General features: G+C 38.2%; 1 protein-coding gene across 7 annotated transcripts in view; it reads right to left on the reverse strand.

The window, feature by feature from the left end:
• Positions 1-6,078: 6,078 nt before the first annotated feature.
• LOC107784267 (structural maintenance of chromosomes flexible hinge domain-containing protein GMI1) overlaps positions 6,079-19,955 on the reverse strand; it is a 30,188-nt gene continuing 16,311 nt past the window's right edge. For 5 of the 7 annotated variants that reach the window (XM_016605366.2, XM_016605367.2, XM_075248605.1 and 2 more), the window contains exons 27-39: positions 15,306-15,486; positions 15,103-15,211; positions 14,926-15,020; positions 12,859-12,957; positions 11,793-11,859; positions 11,260-11,345; positions 10,641-10,922; positions 10,358-10,573; positions 9,919-10,033; positions 7,669-7,876; positions 7,387-7,578; positions 6,895-7,209; positions 6,079-6,685 (exon numbers count right to left, since the gene is read on the reverse strand). In XM_016605366.2, coding sequence (XP_016460852.1) covers positions 6,421-6,685; positions 6,895-7,209; positions 7,387-7,578; positions 7,669-7,876; positions 9,919-10,033; positions 10,358-10,573; positions 10,641-10,922; positions 11,260-11,345; positions 11,793-11,859; positions 12,859-12,957; positions 14,926-15,020; positions 15,103-15,211; positions 15,306-15,486 — 2,230 coding nt within the window. In that variant the 3' untranslated portion in view covers positions 6,079-6,420. Of the gene's footprint in view, positions 6,686-6,894; positions 7,210-7,337; positions 7,579-7,668; positions 7,877-9,918; positions 10,034-10,357; positions 10,574-10,640; positions 10,923-11,259; positions 11,346-11,792; positions 11,860-12,858; positions 12,958-14,925; positions 15,021-15,102; positions 15,212-15,305; positions 15,487-19,955 lie in introns of all 7 variants that reach the window. The other 2 variants (XR_012707058.1, XR_012707057.1) reach the window with 2 other exon arrangements.

Consider the following 19,955-nt stretch of genomic DNA (forward strand, 5'->3'; position numbering starts at 1 on the left):
GTGTGGGAGGAAGTGTAGAGGCTCCTAAAGAAGTGAATTATAGAGGCCTTAATGTCCCCTTAGTCATAGAGCCAGTTTTCACTATCCTCTTTGAGGGACATGATCATGTTCCTTATTCTTCTATTGAGGGTGGAGGTGTGGAAAAATCTAGTGTTGCTATCACCGTCAGTTAACCAACTGACCCTTGACTTGAGTTTTCCAAAGTATTCCTCAATCTTGAGAATAGAGTCAAGTTCTCTGGTCAGGTCACTTTCCAGATTCAGCAGGTAATTATTGAACTGGTAATTAGGTGATTTTTGGATCCCAGTAATCCTGGCCAGGATCCTTCTCATTTTGTGGAAGATGTTACCAAATGTATGTCTGTTCCACTAGGTCACAAGGTTTTGAAGGTGTTTGTTGATTGGATTAAGGGGAGTTATTGGTGAAGGCCTCATTGATGATACTAGGGAAGGAGGGGTGGCTAGTCCACATTGATTCAAACTTGAAGGGCCAGTAAGAATTATTGAAAGAATTCCCCTTTTAGCATTATTTGAATAGGGCAGTGATCTGAGTGGGTCCTAGGGAGATGGTTATCACTAGCCTCAAGGTACTAAGAAATCCATCAGTCGCTAGAAAAGCACCTATCTATCCTTTCTAAGATTAGACTACTCCTATTTTTGTATCTTTTATTAGTCCAGGTGTACTTACTGCCTCTGTAGCCTAAGTCAACTAGTTTGCATTCATTGAGGCAGTTCCAAAAGAGGTTGCTACGACTTGAGTTAATAGGGTTACCCCCAAACTTATCCCTAGATGTTAAGGCTTCATTGAAGTCTCCACCTACAAACCAATTCCTAATATTGCTTTTAGAGATAGTAACATGACTATTTCATAGCAATTTCCTATCAGCTAATATGTTGTTAGCATAAATGGATAAAAATAACCAATGAGTATGGATGTGAGTACCTTCACCATGGCATGGATGCCATGGGGGGGGGGGGGTTAGTAGATACCTCATCAATAGTGACACAATCCTCTTTCCACATCGTAGCAATTCTACCAGACAACCATACTTCCAGAGACTGGATAAGCAATCGAAGTGCAGCTCCTCCATCAGTTTCTTATGGTCAGCCATCTTAGTTTCTAACAGGACCAGCAGTGCTGGCTTGTGAAGCTGCACCATGTCAAGGAAGTATCTCCTGAACTCTGCATTGTTTCCACTCCTATCGTTCCATATGATGTAGTTCATCAGGGGTGGTTGACGGTTGGGGGACTGATTTCTGTGAGACTTCTCTATCCCCTGAGGAGACCTCACTGATTTCTTTTGGTTAATTTCCTTCATGCTTAGTACTGGGGTCAGATTGAGGAGTGGTTTGGTCATACCTTGGCTGTGGTGAGAGACCAAGCTCAGACCACACTTGGTCAAAGCCCTGGGACACAACAGCACAAGCACCTCACTGCTCTCCACACTGAACTCGATTTCTCTGACTGAGTCTAGTATGAGAGAGTTTGTGCATAGAGGGCCATAGGTTGTTCCCTCCATTTCTGGCGGGCTTTTCCTTTTTAGAATCTCTAGGGCTTTGTTGATCTCCCTTGTAATGTTTTCCAGTGGTGGCAACTGGTTCTTCTCTATTGGAGCAGAAGGTGATGGAGTTTGATGGGATTGGGGCTCGATAGTCACAAACACTGGAGACATTGATGGGTCCTCCGTTCCCGAGTCTGGGAAGAAGGGGATTAATTGGAATGATTGGGAGATGAGGATGTTGATCATTGGTGAAAGTAGATTGGATTGCATGTTGTCGTTTCTTGTCATTGCCTGCCACATGTTTGGGCCAAAGGCTGCCAAGGCCCTGTTTAGGGCCTCCGCCGTTACCCTTTCCAGATGCGTAGGGTTTTGAACAATCAAAGTTACTGGTTGATTTCCCAGGGTGAAATTGTAGGCTAGTCCTTGTCCTTGAAGCGCCACTTCTAGCCACGATGCTGGTGAGTGGTCCGGTGACAGTGGAAGAGACGTCACAATGGTGGGTGGCTAATGGTTTTTTTTTTTGTTTTTCCTCTTTGGGTAAGGGTGTGGGTTATGTTAACGGCCGGCACATAATGGCGTCGTTTGGTGTCAAATCTTGATCAGTGAAAAGGTCATCGGTTATTACATCTAGAAAATTGGATTTGGAATTAATGTGGTATGTGTTGGAGTGGACGGAAGATGTCATGTCACCTGAGGTTGGGTGGATTCTCAGGTGAGGCACTTGAGTGTTCATGGAGTGTGGTGAGTTTTCCCCATTATAGTACTCTGCTAGGAGGGGAGTAAGGGGCACATAAGTATTTGGGCAGGGATAATTATTTGGGTTGGGTGGTTCCAATTGGGTTTGGACCCCATTGGTTGATTGGGTAGTATCGTGGTGGCCCAAGGCCACATCCCTAGCTGGGTATAGGTTTGTGGTTGGGCTATTGATAGGGGCCTCTTGATAGGCATCATTAATGGACCCAACTGATTTTTCGATATCAGCTCCATCACGCCCCGTTCCCGCCTTACGTTTGGCATTATGCTTGGACTAGGGCCTCGTGTGTTGGGTTACTAGGGAGTGGGGGTGTGTGAGTTTGTTTATTCATAGGGGAAATGGCGTGTTGTAATTTTTGGACTGCATATTACTGGACTTTGAATTATATTGAAAAGCTTTGGTTTCCAGAAACTTACTAGAGTTTGCATCGAACATCTTTACCTGGATCTTTTATGTTTATTGTGCATGATGTTGATCACTTTCATTTCCGTTATTCCTTCCCTTCATAGGTTGTTGGCTTGATTTCTTTCGTCTAGGGAAAGTGAATGTCTTCCATCCATCGTCCTCGCCCTCTTTGGTGTGTATTCCCGAATTTTCAGGGGCTTCTTGTGATAGTGAATGTTGAAATTTTTTGAATTTATAATTTTTTATTGTGTGGCTAATTCTTCCACACGTTGTACATAACGTACCTTCACGTTCATAAATCACTACTTGCTTGTGATCACCTATGATTACTGATATTTCCACTGGAGTTTCAAGCGGTACTTGGATACACATTCGTGCATACCTTCCTCTCAATAAGGAAGATGTGCATGAGTTGATTTTGAGTAGTTTACCAAGTTTTCTATCAACTATTCCCAGTATTTTTTTATCATAGAATTTTGTTGGTAGTTGGGTTAGGCGAATCCATATGGATGTGGAAGATAGTGTAGCTTCTTGTGGGACGAATTTTGGTTCCCATTTGCGTACTGATAGAAAATTCTTAGAGACGAACCATGGCCCTAGGTGTTGTGTAAGCCATATTTTCCTCTAGACCAAATTTGACAATGAAGAAGTCCCATCTTAATTCAATCAAGATTAACTGTTCAGATAATTTTCATAGGTCAATCAGTTTAGATCGAAGGTAATGGTAATGCATTCTACGACCAAAGACCTTTATGATTACTGATAAGCACCATGGTTGATATAGGCGTTTCTTGTCTTCTTACGAGAGGGCGATTGAGCCTTCAATACTTTTTTCTTTACCATTTTTGATGATTTGGGGGGAATCCTCATCGTAATACTCTGTTAGGATTACTGCCTGCTTGTGGAGTAACGTTTCCTTGTAGGAATGTGTTATTATTTCTTCCACATCCATTTGGTTATTCTTGTCCGGTGGTATAATTGGCGGGGTAGTGATTGTGTCCATGTAAGTATTCTTAGAGAGAGGGGAGAGTTTCTGTTTCTAAAAGTAGGTATCCTACTTTAAAGCGACGGGTTACACGTGTACATTTTCAAATACATGCTTATATATATAGAGAAAAAATATTGAATTTTTTAGGAGTAGCGCTCTAAAGTAAGATATAGTGTTGGCTCACAATAATTTAAGGTAAAAATTTACTCACAATCACAAATAAGTATTACTAAATTGAGTTGAAAAATATGATATAGCGGTGGTGATATATTGTGCATTCATTTGATTGATGTAAACATTGAATTTAGATAAAAATAAAAAAATTATATTAATTATTATTAGTGAGTAACGTTACAAATTATATATTTAGGTAATGAAGATTATTTCAGGGGTAAATCTAAATTATGGCGTAATTTTCATAAATTATAATATTGCATATTAATTCATTAAATTGATCATGCATTAATCATTGATTCAAATTCATATTTCTACATATTCAACTTTCAATGTTGCCCCCTTCCCCCAACACCCCAACACACACACTAGAACGAGATGTAACTTTACAATCCTAATAAGCGTAAAACAAATGTAGTAACTATTAATCATATGGGCATCCAAATAAGGATAGAAATAATAGTGGAATAAATTAAATATTGCTAGACACTCTCTTCTGTAATAACTTAGTTATAATAACTCTAGAAGGTCTTATTTGTCCGTAAACTATGCAAAATAGTTCAAAAGCAAGATATATGTGAGAGGTTAGGAAGACAATTGAATCGTCTCAAGATGACATCACGAGCAAGAAATGTAATTGAAAAATTAAAGATAGAAAAGAATATCATCAATCGTCACACAGCCATGATAAGATGATTGTGTAACAAAGCCCTTCCTCTATTAAGGCTCGCGAGCGAGTTAAGTGATACATCTGGCGAGCGCCGATAAAGGACGCAAGCAATGCTGGAGCTAGGGTATTGATATATATTCCATCAAGTGAAAAGGAGGCAGAGGCAGACTAGTAAGAAGGGTAAGAACCTTCCGTTGGTTACGTCCTTATTGTGTCAGTTCTTCCATAGTTAGATATGGAGATAAATGTATATAAAGATCTAGTATATCTTTCTATCGATAAATAGATCTATTGAGAAATGGATATTGATCTGGTTTCAAAATGTATGAACAAAGATCCCTAGATATCCATTTGTAAAAATAGATGAATAGATAGGGCGAAACAAGCTGAAGGAAGATCGCATTAGCGTCTCTTATTTCACTAAAGCAAGAAGAGAGAAAGTACTTTGAAGACCAGCATTAAGGTTTCAACAAAAACCGGACAAAAAAAAATTATTATGCTCACGCAGCCATGACTCTTTATTAGGTTTGAGTTGTAAGGATGTTTATTAGGTGGGTTTTGAGAAAGAAAAGGAAGAGGCTTTATAGGAAAGGAAAGTTGTGGAGAATTTTTTTTTTTTTTTCAAAACAAGGGGTACCATTGTTTGACCATTGAAATAAGGGTGGGGGAGACTAAGGTGTAAAAAAATTAAAAAGGAGGTAAGTTTAATTTTCAATTTAACACATTGTTATTACTAGTGCTAAACAGTAAGACTAGAGACTAACCATTTATCGTATATAAGGGCAAATATAAATATATCTTAGATCATTTCACATAATTTAGGACAAATTTGATAATTTTAGTAATACGTTTTACCATTGTTTTGATAATAGATAATAGTAGTACATAAATAACAAATACTCCCTATTTTCCTAAAAACATTAATTTTTCATCGACCATCATATTCTAACATTATATCTATTGAATGTACAATATTAGCACTAAACAAGGATTTATGGTGAAATGTAAGTACTCTTTCATCATTAATCAGAGGTCTCGTGTTTGAGCTTTGGGTATGTATTCGCCTCCGACATCGAATTCGAATTTAATCAGACCCCAATGTAAAAACCAAACGCCGCAAGGAAAACAAAAGAAAATGTACCATCCGGTGGAAAACCAGAAAAGAAAAAAAGATAAAGTACAATACTTGCCAAACCTTGCAAAATTCACCAGTTAAGTTGACTAAAAACTGCACAAGAACGATCAAAGAAAAACATCTTGACAAAGTTGGGCTAACAATTCATCCCAGATTATATCATCTGGCCAATTTCCTTTATTTATTCATCCCTCTTTCTCAAGTGTCTCGAAAACTTCTTTGGTAAAGAAAAATAAGCAACATAGGCCTTAATCAGTCCGCTAAACCAAAAAAATATGCACATTTTAAATATTTCCATTCTCTTTAGCTCTAGAGCTTTCACCAACCCTTTGGAACAAGTTCAGTAAGAAAGCTCTTTTCACACGAAAGAAAAACCACACTAGAGCGTTGAGAGGCTTAATACCTGAATGTCAATACTTTTCTCAACACTCATGATTGACAAGGTACGATATTTTATCTTTTTCCCGAATTAGTAATATATAACTGTATATTAAATGTTTTACAAGGCTAAAAGGGTAAACAGTTATTCGTACATAAAAGCAAATCCGAAAAAGGAACCAGAACTATACTGGGGCTATACAATAAGAGATGCTGCATTGCACACTGCTGTAATTCACTTGTGAAATTCCTATGTACAATAAACTACCCTGTATTTCTCACTAAAAGATGCCATGGAAGCAAACCAAAAATATTATCCAGAAAGGGAAGTCTCCAACATAAATAAACATAAGAGGCTGTGTTTCAAGTAATTACATCTATAGGCCTCAGAACTCGGAAGAAGCAAAACCCAGCATCAAGGAGTAGCACTGCTGATAAACATGTCAGAGCTGTACATTCCAGGTGGAGATCCCAACACTTCTATCTGCTTTTTATACTCGAGCTTTTTGGCCAACTTCCTCGTGTACTTTTCTCTACGCCTATTCTCTTCCTTTATCTGATCTTGCATTTGACTTAGCTCCAGCTTCTTTTCTTCAAGTTGCTTCAATATCTCCACTCTGTCAGAAGAGAGGGGCAACTGGTTTTCCGGAAAGATGACTGGAAATAGAATGTATGGTTCCCTGAACAAAATAAAGGCAGACATTAATCAATAAGGCCAATGATGTCATAATCAACATGGCCCATGATGTCATGCAGATTCACTTCACCATTACAAGAAACAAATAAATGACAGAGAAGTAGGAAAAGGCAAGTCATTGGTTATAAAGAGAAAAATAGCATGACTAGAATGAAGCAACTATTCAAACACTGATAGAATAGTCTAACATACCCGAATCCAACAGATACAACTCCATTCCCTCTCATCATTCCACCATCCAAGGAAACCGCACCATCTTCTATGCAGGAGCTTGCCATGTAAAGGTGCTCCCTAGACTCGTATACCTGAAGCTCACCAAGCAGGCGATAAAATAATGTCTCACGAAGACCATGACCTGAAGCAGTTCTCAACTGCAAATGCTCTGCAGGAGGGAATATCATATTAACCGCATACCCCAAAAAGCCTGGGGGAGTTTCTCCGTTGGATAAAGTAGGGAGCGGAAGAGCAAGTTCTCCTAGGAGATCACTGCTGACTCGTGTATATGGTCTGAAAAGAATCAAGAAATTTACACATTCTATGTTCAGATAGAATTTTTTACTGAAGCGAGAAACCTACAACCAGAACTATCAAAAACAGATGAGTATAAGGTAAACCAGAGAAAGAAAGGTTTTTACCTTATATCCTCAAGGCATATAACCAAATATCGACAAGAAAAGTTTTTACCTTATATCCTCAAGGCATATAACCAAATATCGACCGTTGATGGAAATTCCAAGCTTAGCTGCTAATATGTCAAGAGGACTGGCGCAATTCACATTTCCATCCATTTGATACTTTTCAAGAGCTCTGGCAGCTGCACGGGATTTGCATACTACAGCAAGCATTTGATCTTCTCCTAGATATGCTGAAAACATACTAAGACAAGAAAACGCACTCAGTTACATCCACACGTCCAAGAATGTTTTATACTGCAATCATATAAAAGAAAAGCACGCCAATACCAACCTGCTAAGCTTATGGGTCTGAACCTCTCCAATCAGTGCAACCACACCAAGTATGTCATTAGCATATTGAAGATATAGCTGTTCCGATATTGGTGATCTGAGGAGCTTGTGGACAACAGCAGCTGCAGTGTCAGCCTTTCCTTCAATCCTCTCAACAACCATGTTTCTATTGTAGCCCAAGTCGTGAAAAGAATCAGGACTGATGTTTGCTGCATCCATAAGCATTTCATGTCACAATTTCTAAGATGCATTTAATATGTCTAAAAAGAAGGCAAGGCACTCCGTTTCTAATTAGGTGATCACTCTACTACAAATAAGCACCAATCTTTTCCTATTTAACAGACTGTTAAATGTAGGATTATTTATGGCACCACGACCTAAGTTGCTCGGACACGGGTGCGGATCTAAGGTCGGATCCTTTGAAATGTAAATTCTAAGATTCGGGGATACGGATCCTAGTACGGATCCGGGTGCGGGGATTCGGCTAAAACTAATTCAAAATAAAAAAAATTAAAAAAAATATCTCTAAATTATGAAAAATTTTATGGGATACTTACGTATAGCAGTGTGGATTTCTCTTTTATTCTCAAGTTGTAAACAAGTAAAGGATTGATTTCCTAAATAAGTTATGTTATTTTTTTCAAATTTACGCTTGTTTTGGTTCTGATTTCGAGAATCAAATTGTATTTTGTCTCGAATTTTTCTGTCCGTCGTGGTCAAAGTACCCAAAATTGTTTGACCAGATCCGGTACGGATCCCATACCCACACCCATACTAGTGTCGTGTCGACACGGGTGCGGCACCTAAACTGCCGTGTCGGAGCAACTTAGACCACAACAAGAAAGATGAGGAGAAGTTCTGGGAGAAAGCACAGGACTAGGAACAGAAAAAGAATTACAGGGACCAACTTTTAACCGTCCAACACGCACACTGAAGTAGTAAAAACTTCTAAGAGTTTCTCTTTTACCAATTTGTCTTTGTTCTTTCTATGATCTTCCTAAAACAACTAGCTTTTCTCCTTTAATCATAGAGTTGAAACTGAGACGGCAACATGGACGTGGTACCACGACTCTATATTCCTACTCTTTGGTTCACTTCCTCCACACGCTCAATATTGTCTAGTCTTACCATCTTTAAGCACATAAGACATTCACACTATGGAATTTTATAGCCAGAGAATTGAGTAGGCACACCAGCCTCCCCATTTGACCACCTCAAGATTTACCTCATAATGTTTTACATTTCCTTTCAGGTATTTATAGTCCCCTAACAATTATGGAGAGTCAGTGTTTAGTCCAGAAGATAGTTTAAAAACAAAATGCATTCTCCGTAAAATCGAAAAAGTATGTACTAGGAATTCACATGTTGCTCTTCTATTTAATAGCAAAAACGTACACAGGATCACAGAGAGAGCCTACAAATGACAATCAAACCAGGAGGATTCAGCAATCTCGTCTATCATATTATCCTTTTGCCGCAGTCGGCTTGTAAAAAATTTCTATGAAATTATTTCACAATGTTGCATAATCATAAATTAATTTGTAGAGACAGTGAGATCAAGAAAATATAGTAGAATATATATCGCATATGGAATCAAAACACTACAAATATTAGTCTTTAGACTTGAACCCACTAGGTTCAGAATCAGGATTTATCATTAACCAAAAGTATGAAATAATTCAAAGAAGATGTTACCGTTGCCTATTGCATGTGTCCTGTTACTTGCAAAATATTAAACAGAAAAGCATACATAACAAGTTAAGAGATAGTTATATGTTACAAGATATCCCTAATGTAACATGATTTGGTTCCATGGCGTGGAAAGCGGAATATACATGGTTAATGATGCACACATAACATAATATTGCCTTTGATTTCTTGTTCCAGTTTACAATTTTCTAGACTACATGGAGCCAAAGCATATGCAACACACTAGCATGAAAGAAACATGATAACATTTTGCCTACTTATATTGAAAACCACGAGATTCCTTTTTGATTTTGCACCGGGTGTCCGAGTCTCTTTGAGCCCCGACTAATCCCGGAGGTGCACAGGCCCTCGGCAAGGAGTTTCCCGCAAGTGCACCACGGTTAATTCAGGTTTTACCCAGTCCGATGGCCCTCAGAAATTGTTTGCACCCAGTGGGTTTCGAACTTGAGACCTTGAAAGGGAGCAAACCCCAAGGCTCAAGTCAATTGCCACCAGGCCAACCCCTAGGACAGTAGTATATAAGCATCAGTGGAATTTATACCTCCCAAGTTGGACATCTCAAGCACAATATTTGATTCCTTACTGTGAAGTATTTCCAGATTTGCGTCACACTTGTTGATGCTTAGACCACACTTGCAAATATCATCCACAAGTTTCTGTCGAGAAACACAGCTCAAGTTTAGTGACAGTCATGCAACAATAAAGTGAATATACCAAAAGAAAAAGATGGTAAACATTTCATCGGTCATTCACGCAGAACCTGCTGCTGCTTCTAACCCTTCTATGACTACTACTACTACTGCGTGGAAGAATACTCAAGACAATTATAGCACTTGGAGACATACATTAAATGAGAAGAGAACCACATCCTCTAAAAGATGTGGTTCAAACTTCAAAAAGGTCATCCTCCATCACCAAAGGAAAGAATAATTTGACTGATTCATGAGACTATCATTCGTAATTGTGAAACACATACTCACCTTTTCAAGTTGGTTTTGTAGTCTGCCTTCCAGTTCTGCGGAAGCACATGGATCCTTCAAGAGCAATATACTTCCATCAGAAAAATCATCGTAGGTGTGATCATACACAATTTCTGGGGCTTTTGAATAATATGAATCCTCAAGCATAAGCTTTTTCTTCGGATTTCTAGGTTGGGGAATTTCATGCTCACTGTTTACCGCCTTCTCAACATGCACCTGCACATAAAAGTATGAGGCTGCGGTACTGGCAAGATAGAAATTAGTAAATCACCTAGGATAAAACCTCTATGCTTGTCTGCAGCTCGTGGAAACGAGAGTGACTGGCTACAAAACAGAAAAGCCCTTCATTCTTTGAAAGAGGAATGGAGTGGACAATGCAGCGTCCATGATTGAAGCTGTATTTCACATTGTCTTCTCCCCTCAATGAGTCCTGCCTTATCAGAAGGGTATGAGAGTGACCATTTTCCTCTTCATCATGGATATCTTCATCCACTTCACCAGTAGAATTTATGACCTCAAAGACAATATCTTCCAAATGAGAACCAGCAGCACAAACTTTAGGTACCTGATGTAAAGGAAACACCAGAAGAACCTTTTCAGGTGCACTTTAATATTCAAATCATCTTTTCATTTACATAACAAACAAATATTTCTCTATCCCATCATTTTGCCCATCTTTAAGAGGATGTCAAGAAATTGAAAACCAAGTAATTTCCAATTTTAAAGATCTGTGAATCAAAATAATATTGGCCACACTCTTCTATGTCAAGGCCAATGTTAGAAACTAAAAAGCACAAAAAAAGAAGAAGCCATGCATTCATTATTTAATATGGACAATGGTTTGTGACACGGAAATATTGAACTATTGGCAACAATTAAAGGATTGAGGAGCGTTGACAAACCTTGGATGCAACTCGCAACCATCTCTCTTCAGTTTGGAACTCTTTCTTGAGAACTACATCATCGCCAGAAAAAATAGAAAGGAAAACTGTGGGCAGAATAAATAACTGGTTAAAGGACTGGGGACCACTGATCTTGTAATTCTTCAAACACCTTTATCCCACACATTCATTGCCACCAAATAAATGGAGTCTTAATGCAACTATGAAAAAGATATTTACGCAAAAACATCATATTGGATCTGCAAATTACTTAATCCAAGAGGATGAAAAAGTTTTCCTTTTTACTACTAAAGCCCAAACCACATTGGTGAGACTCTTTCATAAGGACATCTCGATCGATGAAGTCAAATGAGTTACCGTGGAAGCAAGATTACCAGCATTCAGCACACTGCTAAGCAATAATACTGGTAGTCTGACATCACTCCCAGAAAAGACGTTTACGCAGGTTATGAATTTTGGATCATGACGTTAGATCAAAAAATACAAAAATCTTCATTACTGCAACAACTTTGATGATGTGTTAAAGCACATACCAGGTTTACCATATCCTGATGTAACCTTCAAGGTTCCATTAAGGTTTACACACCCATGAACGTCAACCTATATCACGAGATACGAAGCTTAGAATATCCAATTGACTGTGGATCAAAAAGCGTAAAAAGAAACAAGAAACTTGATGAACTTACACCATTTGAACTAGAAAAAAGCAAAGGAAATTGGAAACAAGCAAGTTTAAAAGAACAAGACATAAAACACCAAGAGGCACGCACCAAGCCATCATTGCAGATAGAGATGCTTTAGCTAATTTATCTGTCTGAAAGTGTAATGTATAAAACCACTTATGCGTCTATGCATATATGAACATGTATACAAGTTACAGAGCATACAAGTGCTAAAACTAAGACAACTCCTGACTGGCTCACATGACCTTGAAAACACCTACTATCTTAATATAACTAAGCCCAAATATAAATGGATCAAGGAACCATACCAACAAGTAATAGAAGAAACATGATTGATCTAAACCAGTTATTGAGATAGGTTAAACAGAATAAGGTAATTTGAGATTTTTGGGCTGTTTCAAGACAAAAATTCAATACATTGGTCATCTGCAGACCTTAGACAATTTCTCCCAGAGTCAGAACCATATAAAGAATCCCTGCTATCTGTAGCATTTGACCATTGATAACGTACTAAATGACATAAGTTCCCAGATACACGGTCACCAACAGGATTTGACTTGCATAGGAACTAAATAGTTAGCTAAACTTGCATATTGCAGTCGTGGCAAAGACTAAATTAATTAAAAATTGTGCAAGATAGGAGGTTCATGTTTGCGTCTGCATCTGATTCCTTGAAGCTTCTTGTCAGCTGAGAAGTATGTGACACTTTGAGACATCCCTAAATACAAATCTTGTCGTAAATAATCTGATAGAGCAAGTTAAAAAGGAAAGGAAATAATTCTCACACTTCAAATTGCTATAAAGCTAATAAATCAAGAAAAAACTACAAACTATCTTCTTCAATGTGCTTTCCCCTCTTACCAACTGGACTATTAGATGTACAAAAAACAGAAAGAGAAAAAAGGAAAGCAACCACCTTCAGAAAGCAATCTCCTTTTTCTAGTAAACATAATCCTTCCAGCATCAGCTTGATGTGCTCATCTTTTCTCATATGATTACGATACTTGTCAAATGTCTGTATCAATGACAAAGTAAAAAAAAATATATACAACCACACGAACTGCAGGTAACAAAAGGACAACAAGGAAAAACAACTGGAGCTACATGCACTAAGAAACCATAAAACAAGAATAGACAAGTGAGACACGAAAGTAAGTTTTTTCTCTACATCAACAAAGTGAAGAAGATTTCGTTATCTATCAAGCAGTTTCTAAGTTTGCGATTTTCAGAAACAACAGGCATATGCTCTTCCTCATGTCGTAAACGTAGTACAAAATTGATTCTTCTGATGCATGGTTACAATTGCTTTTCACCAACATTGATGAATTGTAAGTAAAAATAGAGTCGTGGTATGACAAAGAAAAATTATTATAAATGGTTGATTGTACAGATTTGATATCGGAAACAACTTTGAAAACTCTGTCAAGGAGGGTAAAGAGGCAAGTAATACAGCAAGATAAACAAGACAGCCACCATGATTCCTGAGAGCTGAAGACTAAGTTGGAAGCTGAGCAATCATAGGTTTCAGTTTTTATCAATCATGTAGTATTATTGAAAGCAGATATAAAGAATGCTCATTGACAAGCATACAGGGACCATATATCATGTAAAATAAACGCAAGGACTACTGCATTTACCTTTTCAGAAAATAGAAAAAAATCCAAGAATGACTGTGTTTACATTTAAGAAAAAGACAAAGGATGTAGATACCACACTATCTTGCAATACTCTACCAATCGCAAAAGGATTTATGTCAAACTGGTCATATACTGGGAAGCAAAAAGCAGACTCATTAGAGCTTGCTTTGGAACTATGGCTCTCCTGTGGTTGCTTTTGTTGTAAAGAAGAAGCAACATATCTCACATCCTTCAAAGCAGGATATAGGAATTTGAACACTTCCACTTAAACTCAACACACACGCAAAAGTTGCCGGTCATAATTTATTTTTTCTCATCAATACCTAGACCAGGTACCCAGAAGCTAAAAGTAGCTGAGATGAGGATGTTGAGGTGGAAGTGTGGGCATACCCGGATTTGATAAGATTAGGAATTAAGTTATTCGGGAAAAGGTGGGAGTGGCCCCTGCGGAGGATAAGATGCGGGAGGCGAGGTTGAGATGGTTTGGGCATGTTAAGAGGAGAAGTATAGAAGCGCCAGTTAGAAGGTGCGAGCGGTTAGCCTCGGTGGGCAGCAGGAGGGGTAGAGGTAGGCATAAGAAGTCTTCAGGAGAGGTTATTAGGCGAGACATGGTGCAGTTGGAGCTGACTGAGGACATGGCCCTAGACAAGAAGGTGTGGAGGTCAAAGATTAGTGTAGAAGGTTCGTAGGTAGTCGAGCGTTTCTCTGTGTCTTACTCAGTTCACTAACATTAGTGTTAGTATGATATCTTTTATTCATAGATGGCTATTACTACCTAGAGTTTGACTGCATTCTTGGATTCGATCTTATTTCATCTTGTTATTATTCCTACTTGTTGCAATTACTTTTTCTTTTTCAGTCGCTCTCTAGCCGAGGATCTATGTGAAACAGCCTCTCTGCCCTCCCAGGGGTAGGGGTAAGGCTGCGTACATCTTACCCACCCCAGACCCCACTTGTGGGAAACTACTGAATTTGTTGTTGTTGTTGTAATACCTAGAACAGGCACTTGCTTTATTCCACATAAGCTTTTTTGCAATTTCCAACACTCTCCAAGATGAATGAACCATCTAAGATGTCAGATGATCCCATCTGCTAGTACTAGTAGTGCCTTCTCTTGCTTCCTGAAATAAGGAGCCTATATACACCTATATTTTTCTAATAAATTGCACATTGGACACCTTTTTTCTAATAAATTGCCTATTGTACATATTTATTTCTTTTTTATATTAATTTCCTATTGTACATGTCTTAAAAGAAATGCTGAATTTTACTTCTACATGACACTCAATACATCTTATGGTGATAGTAGGGTGTTGAACTAAAATTCCATTACACGTACGGCGTACCTCCAAAGCAAGCTCCTCAATGATCATTCCTGGAACCAATTTCTTGCCAAAATCTACAGGATGCAGACGGACGTGTTGCAAAGGTCCAGGAATAACTATGAACAGAGGAAAACAACTAAGGAACAACATATATCATATATTCTCAGTCAACGGAAAACAAAATAATATAACAGTTACCTGTACAAGGAATTGCTGCTGAAACTGGATCATCCTTTGAACATATATGTAATGTAGCTTCATAACTTGGTCGAATCTTATCCAAGTCACTAGTTTTAATAATTACATTCTGAAGAGTGGAAAATTTTGATATAGTTCCTTATTTAAAGAAGATTTGACAAGTGTATTGTAAAGGACTTGAAGCTGGGATCATATAATGTCACCTTAAACTTCATCGTATATCTGTCACGTGAAATGAATTGATCATAACTGCACTTGGACTCAACAGCATTGCAACTAGAACTTAACTTCATCTTTATCTTTGTGTGCAACTTGAATGGAATACGATTGGAAAATCTATCATAACATGCAACGCTCAAAACCTCTGGAAAAAAAGAACCAACCCTGCCAAAGAACATTTAGACGCCATCAAACTTTGTCACGAAGTGAAAGAGTTGCTTATAAGCAGGTGAAACAAATAGTCAACAACAACAGCATACCCAGTATTATCCCACACTGTGGGGTCTGGGGAGGGTAGTGTGTACGGCGCAGACCTTACCCCTACCTTGTGAGGATAGAGAGGCTGTTTCCAATAGACCCTCGGCTCAGGAAAGCATAAGGACCACATTAATAAAAATATAGACAAGAACGGACAGTACCAAAAAGCCATATAAAAGCAGAATAAAAACAACAAGATATTAAGGTGATCAACAATGAAAGAAAACAACGGTTAGTCATAAAAACCTACCACCAACAGAAAGCAAGATTGCGTGCCAATACTACTGTAATGAACACTCTAGACTACCTACTCTACTACCCTAATCCTCGACCTCCATACCTTCCTATCAAGGGTCATGTCCTCGATTAGCTGAAGCTGCGCCATGTCTTGCCTAATCACCTCTTCCCACCTCTTCTTTGGCCTACCTCTAGATAGGAAAATAGACTGTAAAGTAAAATATGCTACGATGCAACAACTGTAAGGTTTTACTATGAAGTTTACTACCACGTGCATCTTAGACTAGATGCTGATTCTTAATCGCTGATAAGTGAGATACTTAAGGCAAATGGAGAAAGAAATAAAATGTTGCATGACGCTCTTAATTGAAGGGAAAATAATTGCTCCATAGGTTTAATAATAACTCACCTGAGAAATATTGAAAACAAGGCATTATTAAGGAAACAACTCAAGCATTATACTGCTGAATATGAAACTCATTCGACTATTATAAGAAAAAGATTATTTTCTATTTCCTATCCATGCATAATTTGATAAGGTCCTCAACAGATTAAATCAAACTCCATTCATTCATAGACTGCAAAAGCAAAAGAATTAAGAGAAAATGGGCATTTAAATTTGTTGAAGACCCAAATAAAGATAAGTGTCTTTCTCTAATAATTAAAACATTAGATGAGGCGATTCACACAATCAGTGTAGGCAGAGTCTAGAGTTTGAGTGTCACCACCACCCTCCAAGAAAAATATTTCAACGTGCTTGGCAAATGGCTAAGAATCAGCCAGAAGCATGTTGAAGAGCTAAAATATAAATGAATAGAAGTGTCCCCTCATTAATAGTTCAAGCTTTAAGACAAGGAAGTTCACATAAATTTATATCTAATCTTGTAATGGCTCTTACCTTTATTACCACTCATATTAAAATGCATACAGTGTAAGTGGCTAATGGGGAGTTTCAGAAAATGGACCAATAAAAAAGAACATATTTTCTTTATCGAATCATACATGAGGATCATATTCTTATCCTAATTCTCCTCTATATCATATGTTTATTGATACAATGCGGTAATTAATTATTTTCTCCGTTCTTTTGACTGTATGAATGATGTAAGTGTATTTCACTTCATACATAAAATGATAGATTACATCGAGAATATATACACAAAAGCTAGACACATAAGTCAACAATGCATCCCTGAGATCACGCCTACTACCTACAATCTTTGACTATCTATCCGACATACAATCTTAATATTTGAAATCCTCTTTGACAATATCTAACACTCCCCCTCAAGCTGGAGCGTACATGATATAAGCTCCAAGCTTGCTACAAATGCGTTCAATCCGAGATCCTCTAAGGGACTTAGTAAGCACATCTGCCAAATGGTCATTTGAACTGACAAAGCTGTTGGCAATGCATATCTGAGATCATGCCTTCTAACTACAATCTTTGACTATCTATCCGACATACAATCTTAATATTTGAAATACTCTCTGACAATATCTAGCACTCCCCCTCAAGCTGGAGCGTACATGTTATAAGCTCCAAGCTTGCTACAAATGTGTTCAATCCGAGCTCCTCTAAGGGACTTAGTACGCATATCTGCCAATTGGTCATTTGAACCGACGAAGCTGGTAGCAATGCATCCAGACTCTATCTTTTGCCGAATAAAATGACAATCCACCTCTATATGTTTCGTTCTTTCATGAAAAACGGGATTAGAGGCAATATGAAGGGCAGCCTGATTGTCACATATAAGCTTCATCTGTTTGAATTCGACACATTTTTAACTCTCGGAGGAGTTGTTTCAACCAAATAAGCTCACATGTGGCCATAGCTCGGTATTGTACTTCTGCACTAGATCTAGCAACGTCTTGCTTTTTACTTTTCCAAGAGATTAGATTCCCTCCAATCATGACACAGTACCCAGAAGTAGAACGTCGATCTGACGGAGAACCTGCCCAATCTGCATCAGAATATCCAACAATGTTTTTGTGACCTTTGTCTTCATATATCAGTCCTTGTCCTGGAGCTCTTTTTATGTATCTGAGAATACGAATTACTTCACCCAATGATCTCTGCAAGGAGCTTGGAGAAACTAACCACTCTTACTGCAAATGAAATATATGGTCGTGTGATAGTGAGATAATTTAATTTACCAACCAGTCTTCGGTATCTGCAAGGGTCTTCCAATGGCTCCCCGTCCAGGAACGAGTTTCAAATTTGGATCCATAGGAATATCAGCATGTTTAGAGATTAACATGCATGTCTCTTCAAGTATGTCCAAGCGTATTCTCTTTGAGATAGCAATGCCTGTCTTAGATTGTGCTACCTCGATTCCCAAAAAATACTTTAACTTCCCCAAGTCTTTGGTCTGAAAATATTTGAATAGATGTTGTTTTAACTGAGATATTCCTTCTTGATCATTTCCAGTTATGACAATGTCATCAACATAAACGACATTGACATCCCAAATTGTTGGACAAAAACATGATCTTTTCTGGACCATTATGTCGATAGAAAACAGAGTGATCTACTTCACTCCGTGACATCCCAAATTGTTGGACAACAAATCTAAATCTACCAAACCATGCTTTCGGAGATTGCTTGAGGCCATATAACGAACGATTTAGACGACATACTAAGTCTGACTCACCCTGAGCAACAAACCCAGGAGGTTGCTCTGTATAAACCTCCTCAGCGAACTCGCCATGCAAAAAAGCATTTTTAATATCCAGTTGATGAAGTGGCCATTGATGCATTGCTGCTAAGGAGATAAGCAGTCGAACAGATGCAATCTTGGCAACTGGAGAGAATGTATCATCGTAGTCAAGGCCATAGATTTGGGTGTATCCTTTGGCAACAAGGCAAGCCTTCAATCGATCGATTTTTCCATCTGATCCCATTTTTACCGTATAGACCCATCCAGTAGATTTTTCCTCTGGTAACTTGACCAAATCCCAAGTGTTACTGGTCTCTAGAGTAGTCATTTCTTTGATCATAGCATCTCTATATCCTGGATATTCCAATACTTCACTAATAGTCTTTGGTATAGGTACATTAGATAGGGTAGATACAAAGGTATAGTATAATGGGGATAACCAACGATAACTTAAACAATTATATCTTTCTGGTTGTCGAGTAGTACGCATACCTTTGCGTATGGCAATTGGTGGAGTCGATGCATCTGATGAAGGAATGACTGGAGTACGTGACGGAGGAGCAATATATGAGTCATGGAGTATACTTGAAGAGGATGGGGAACAACTTGAGGGGTGTCTGGAAGACTAACCTGTGGCATAAGAAATATAGGCACTGGCAAAACTTGAGGAGCCAAATTCTTGTCTGTAGTGTCTACTGGAAAATAGGGAGATGTTTCAAAAAAGGTTACATCCGCAGTGATAAAGATATTTATGTGCTTTCAGATCATAGCACTTGTAACTTTTCTGGTAACGAGAGTATCCAAGAAAGACACACTTAATAAATTTTGGTTGGAGTTTGTCATTACCAGGACCGTGATCATGAACAAAACAGGTACATCCAAATACTCTCAAAGGTAGATGATAGGGATTGACCAAGAAAGAGAATTGAGTGAGGACTTTGATACTGCAACACGGTAGAGAGCATTCTATTGATCAGATAATAAGCAGTGAGAACAACATTTGCCCAAAAGTGAAGAGGAACATGATGGTGTATAAGTAAGGTACGAGCAGTTTCAATAAGATGCCGATTTTTACGTTCAGCGACTTCATTCTGTTGAGTAGTATACGCACAAGAAGTCTGATGAGTGATCTCTTGAGATGACATGACTCATGGTAAATACTCCTTGGCATTATCACTACGTAATACCTTTATTGAAAGTGCAAAATTTTTGAAAGATAGAGAATAATTCAGAGCGATTTTTCATTAAAAATACCTATGTGCAGCGAGAAAAATCATCAATTAAGGTAACAAAATATTGAAATCCTAAACTTGAAACAACACGACTAGGACCTCATACATCTGAGTGAACAATGTCAAACATAGACAAGACCCTATTATTGACTCTTTTGGCAAACGAAGTGCGAGCGTGTTTCCTAAGTTGACAAGACTCACATTCAAAAGAAAATAACGTGGACAGACTAGGAATTATTTTCTGAAG

The sequence above is a fragment of the Nicotiana tabacum genome, unplaced genomic scaffold, assembly GCF_000715075.1.
Source record: "Nicotiana tabacum cultivar K326 unplaced genomic scaffold, ASM71507v2 Un00002, whole genome shotgun sequence".
Taxonomy (NCBI): domain Eukaryota; kingdom Viridiplantae; phylum Streptophyta; class Magnoliopsida; order Solanales; family Solanaceae; genus Nicotiana; species Nicotiana tabacum.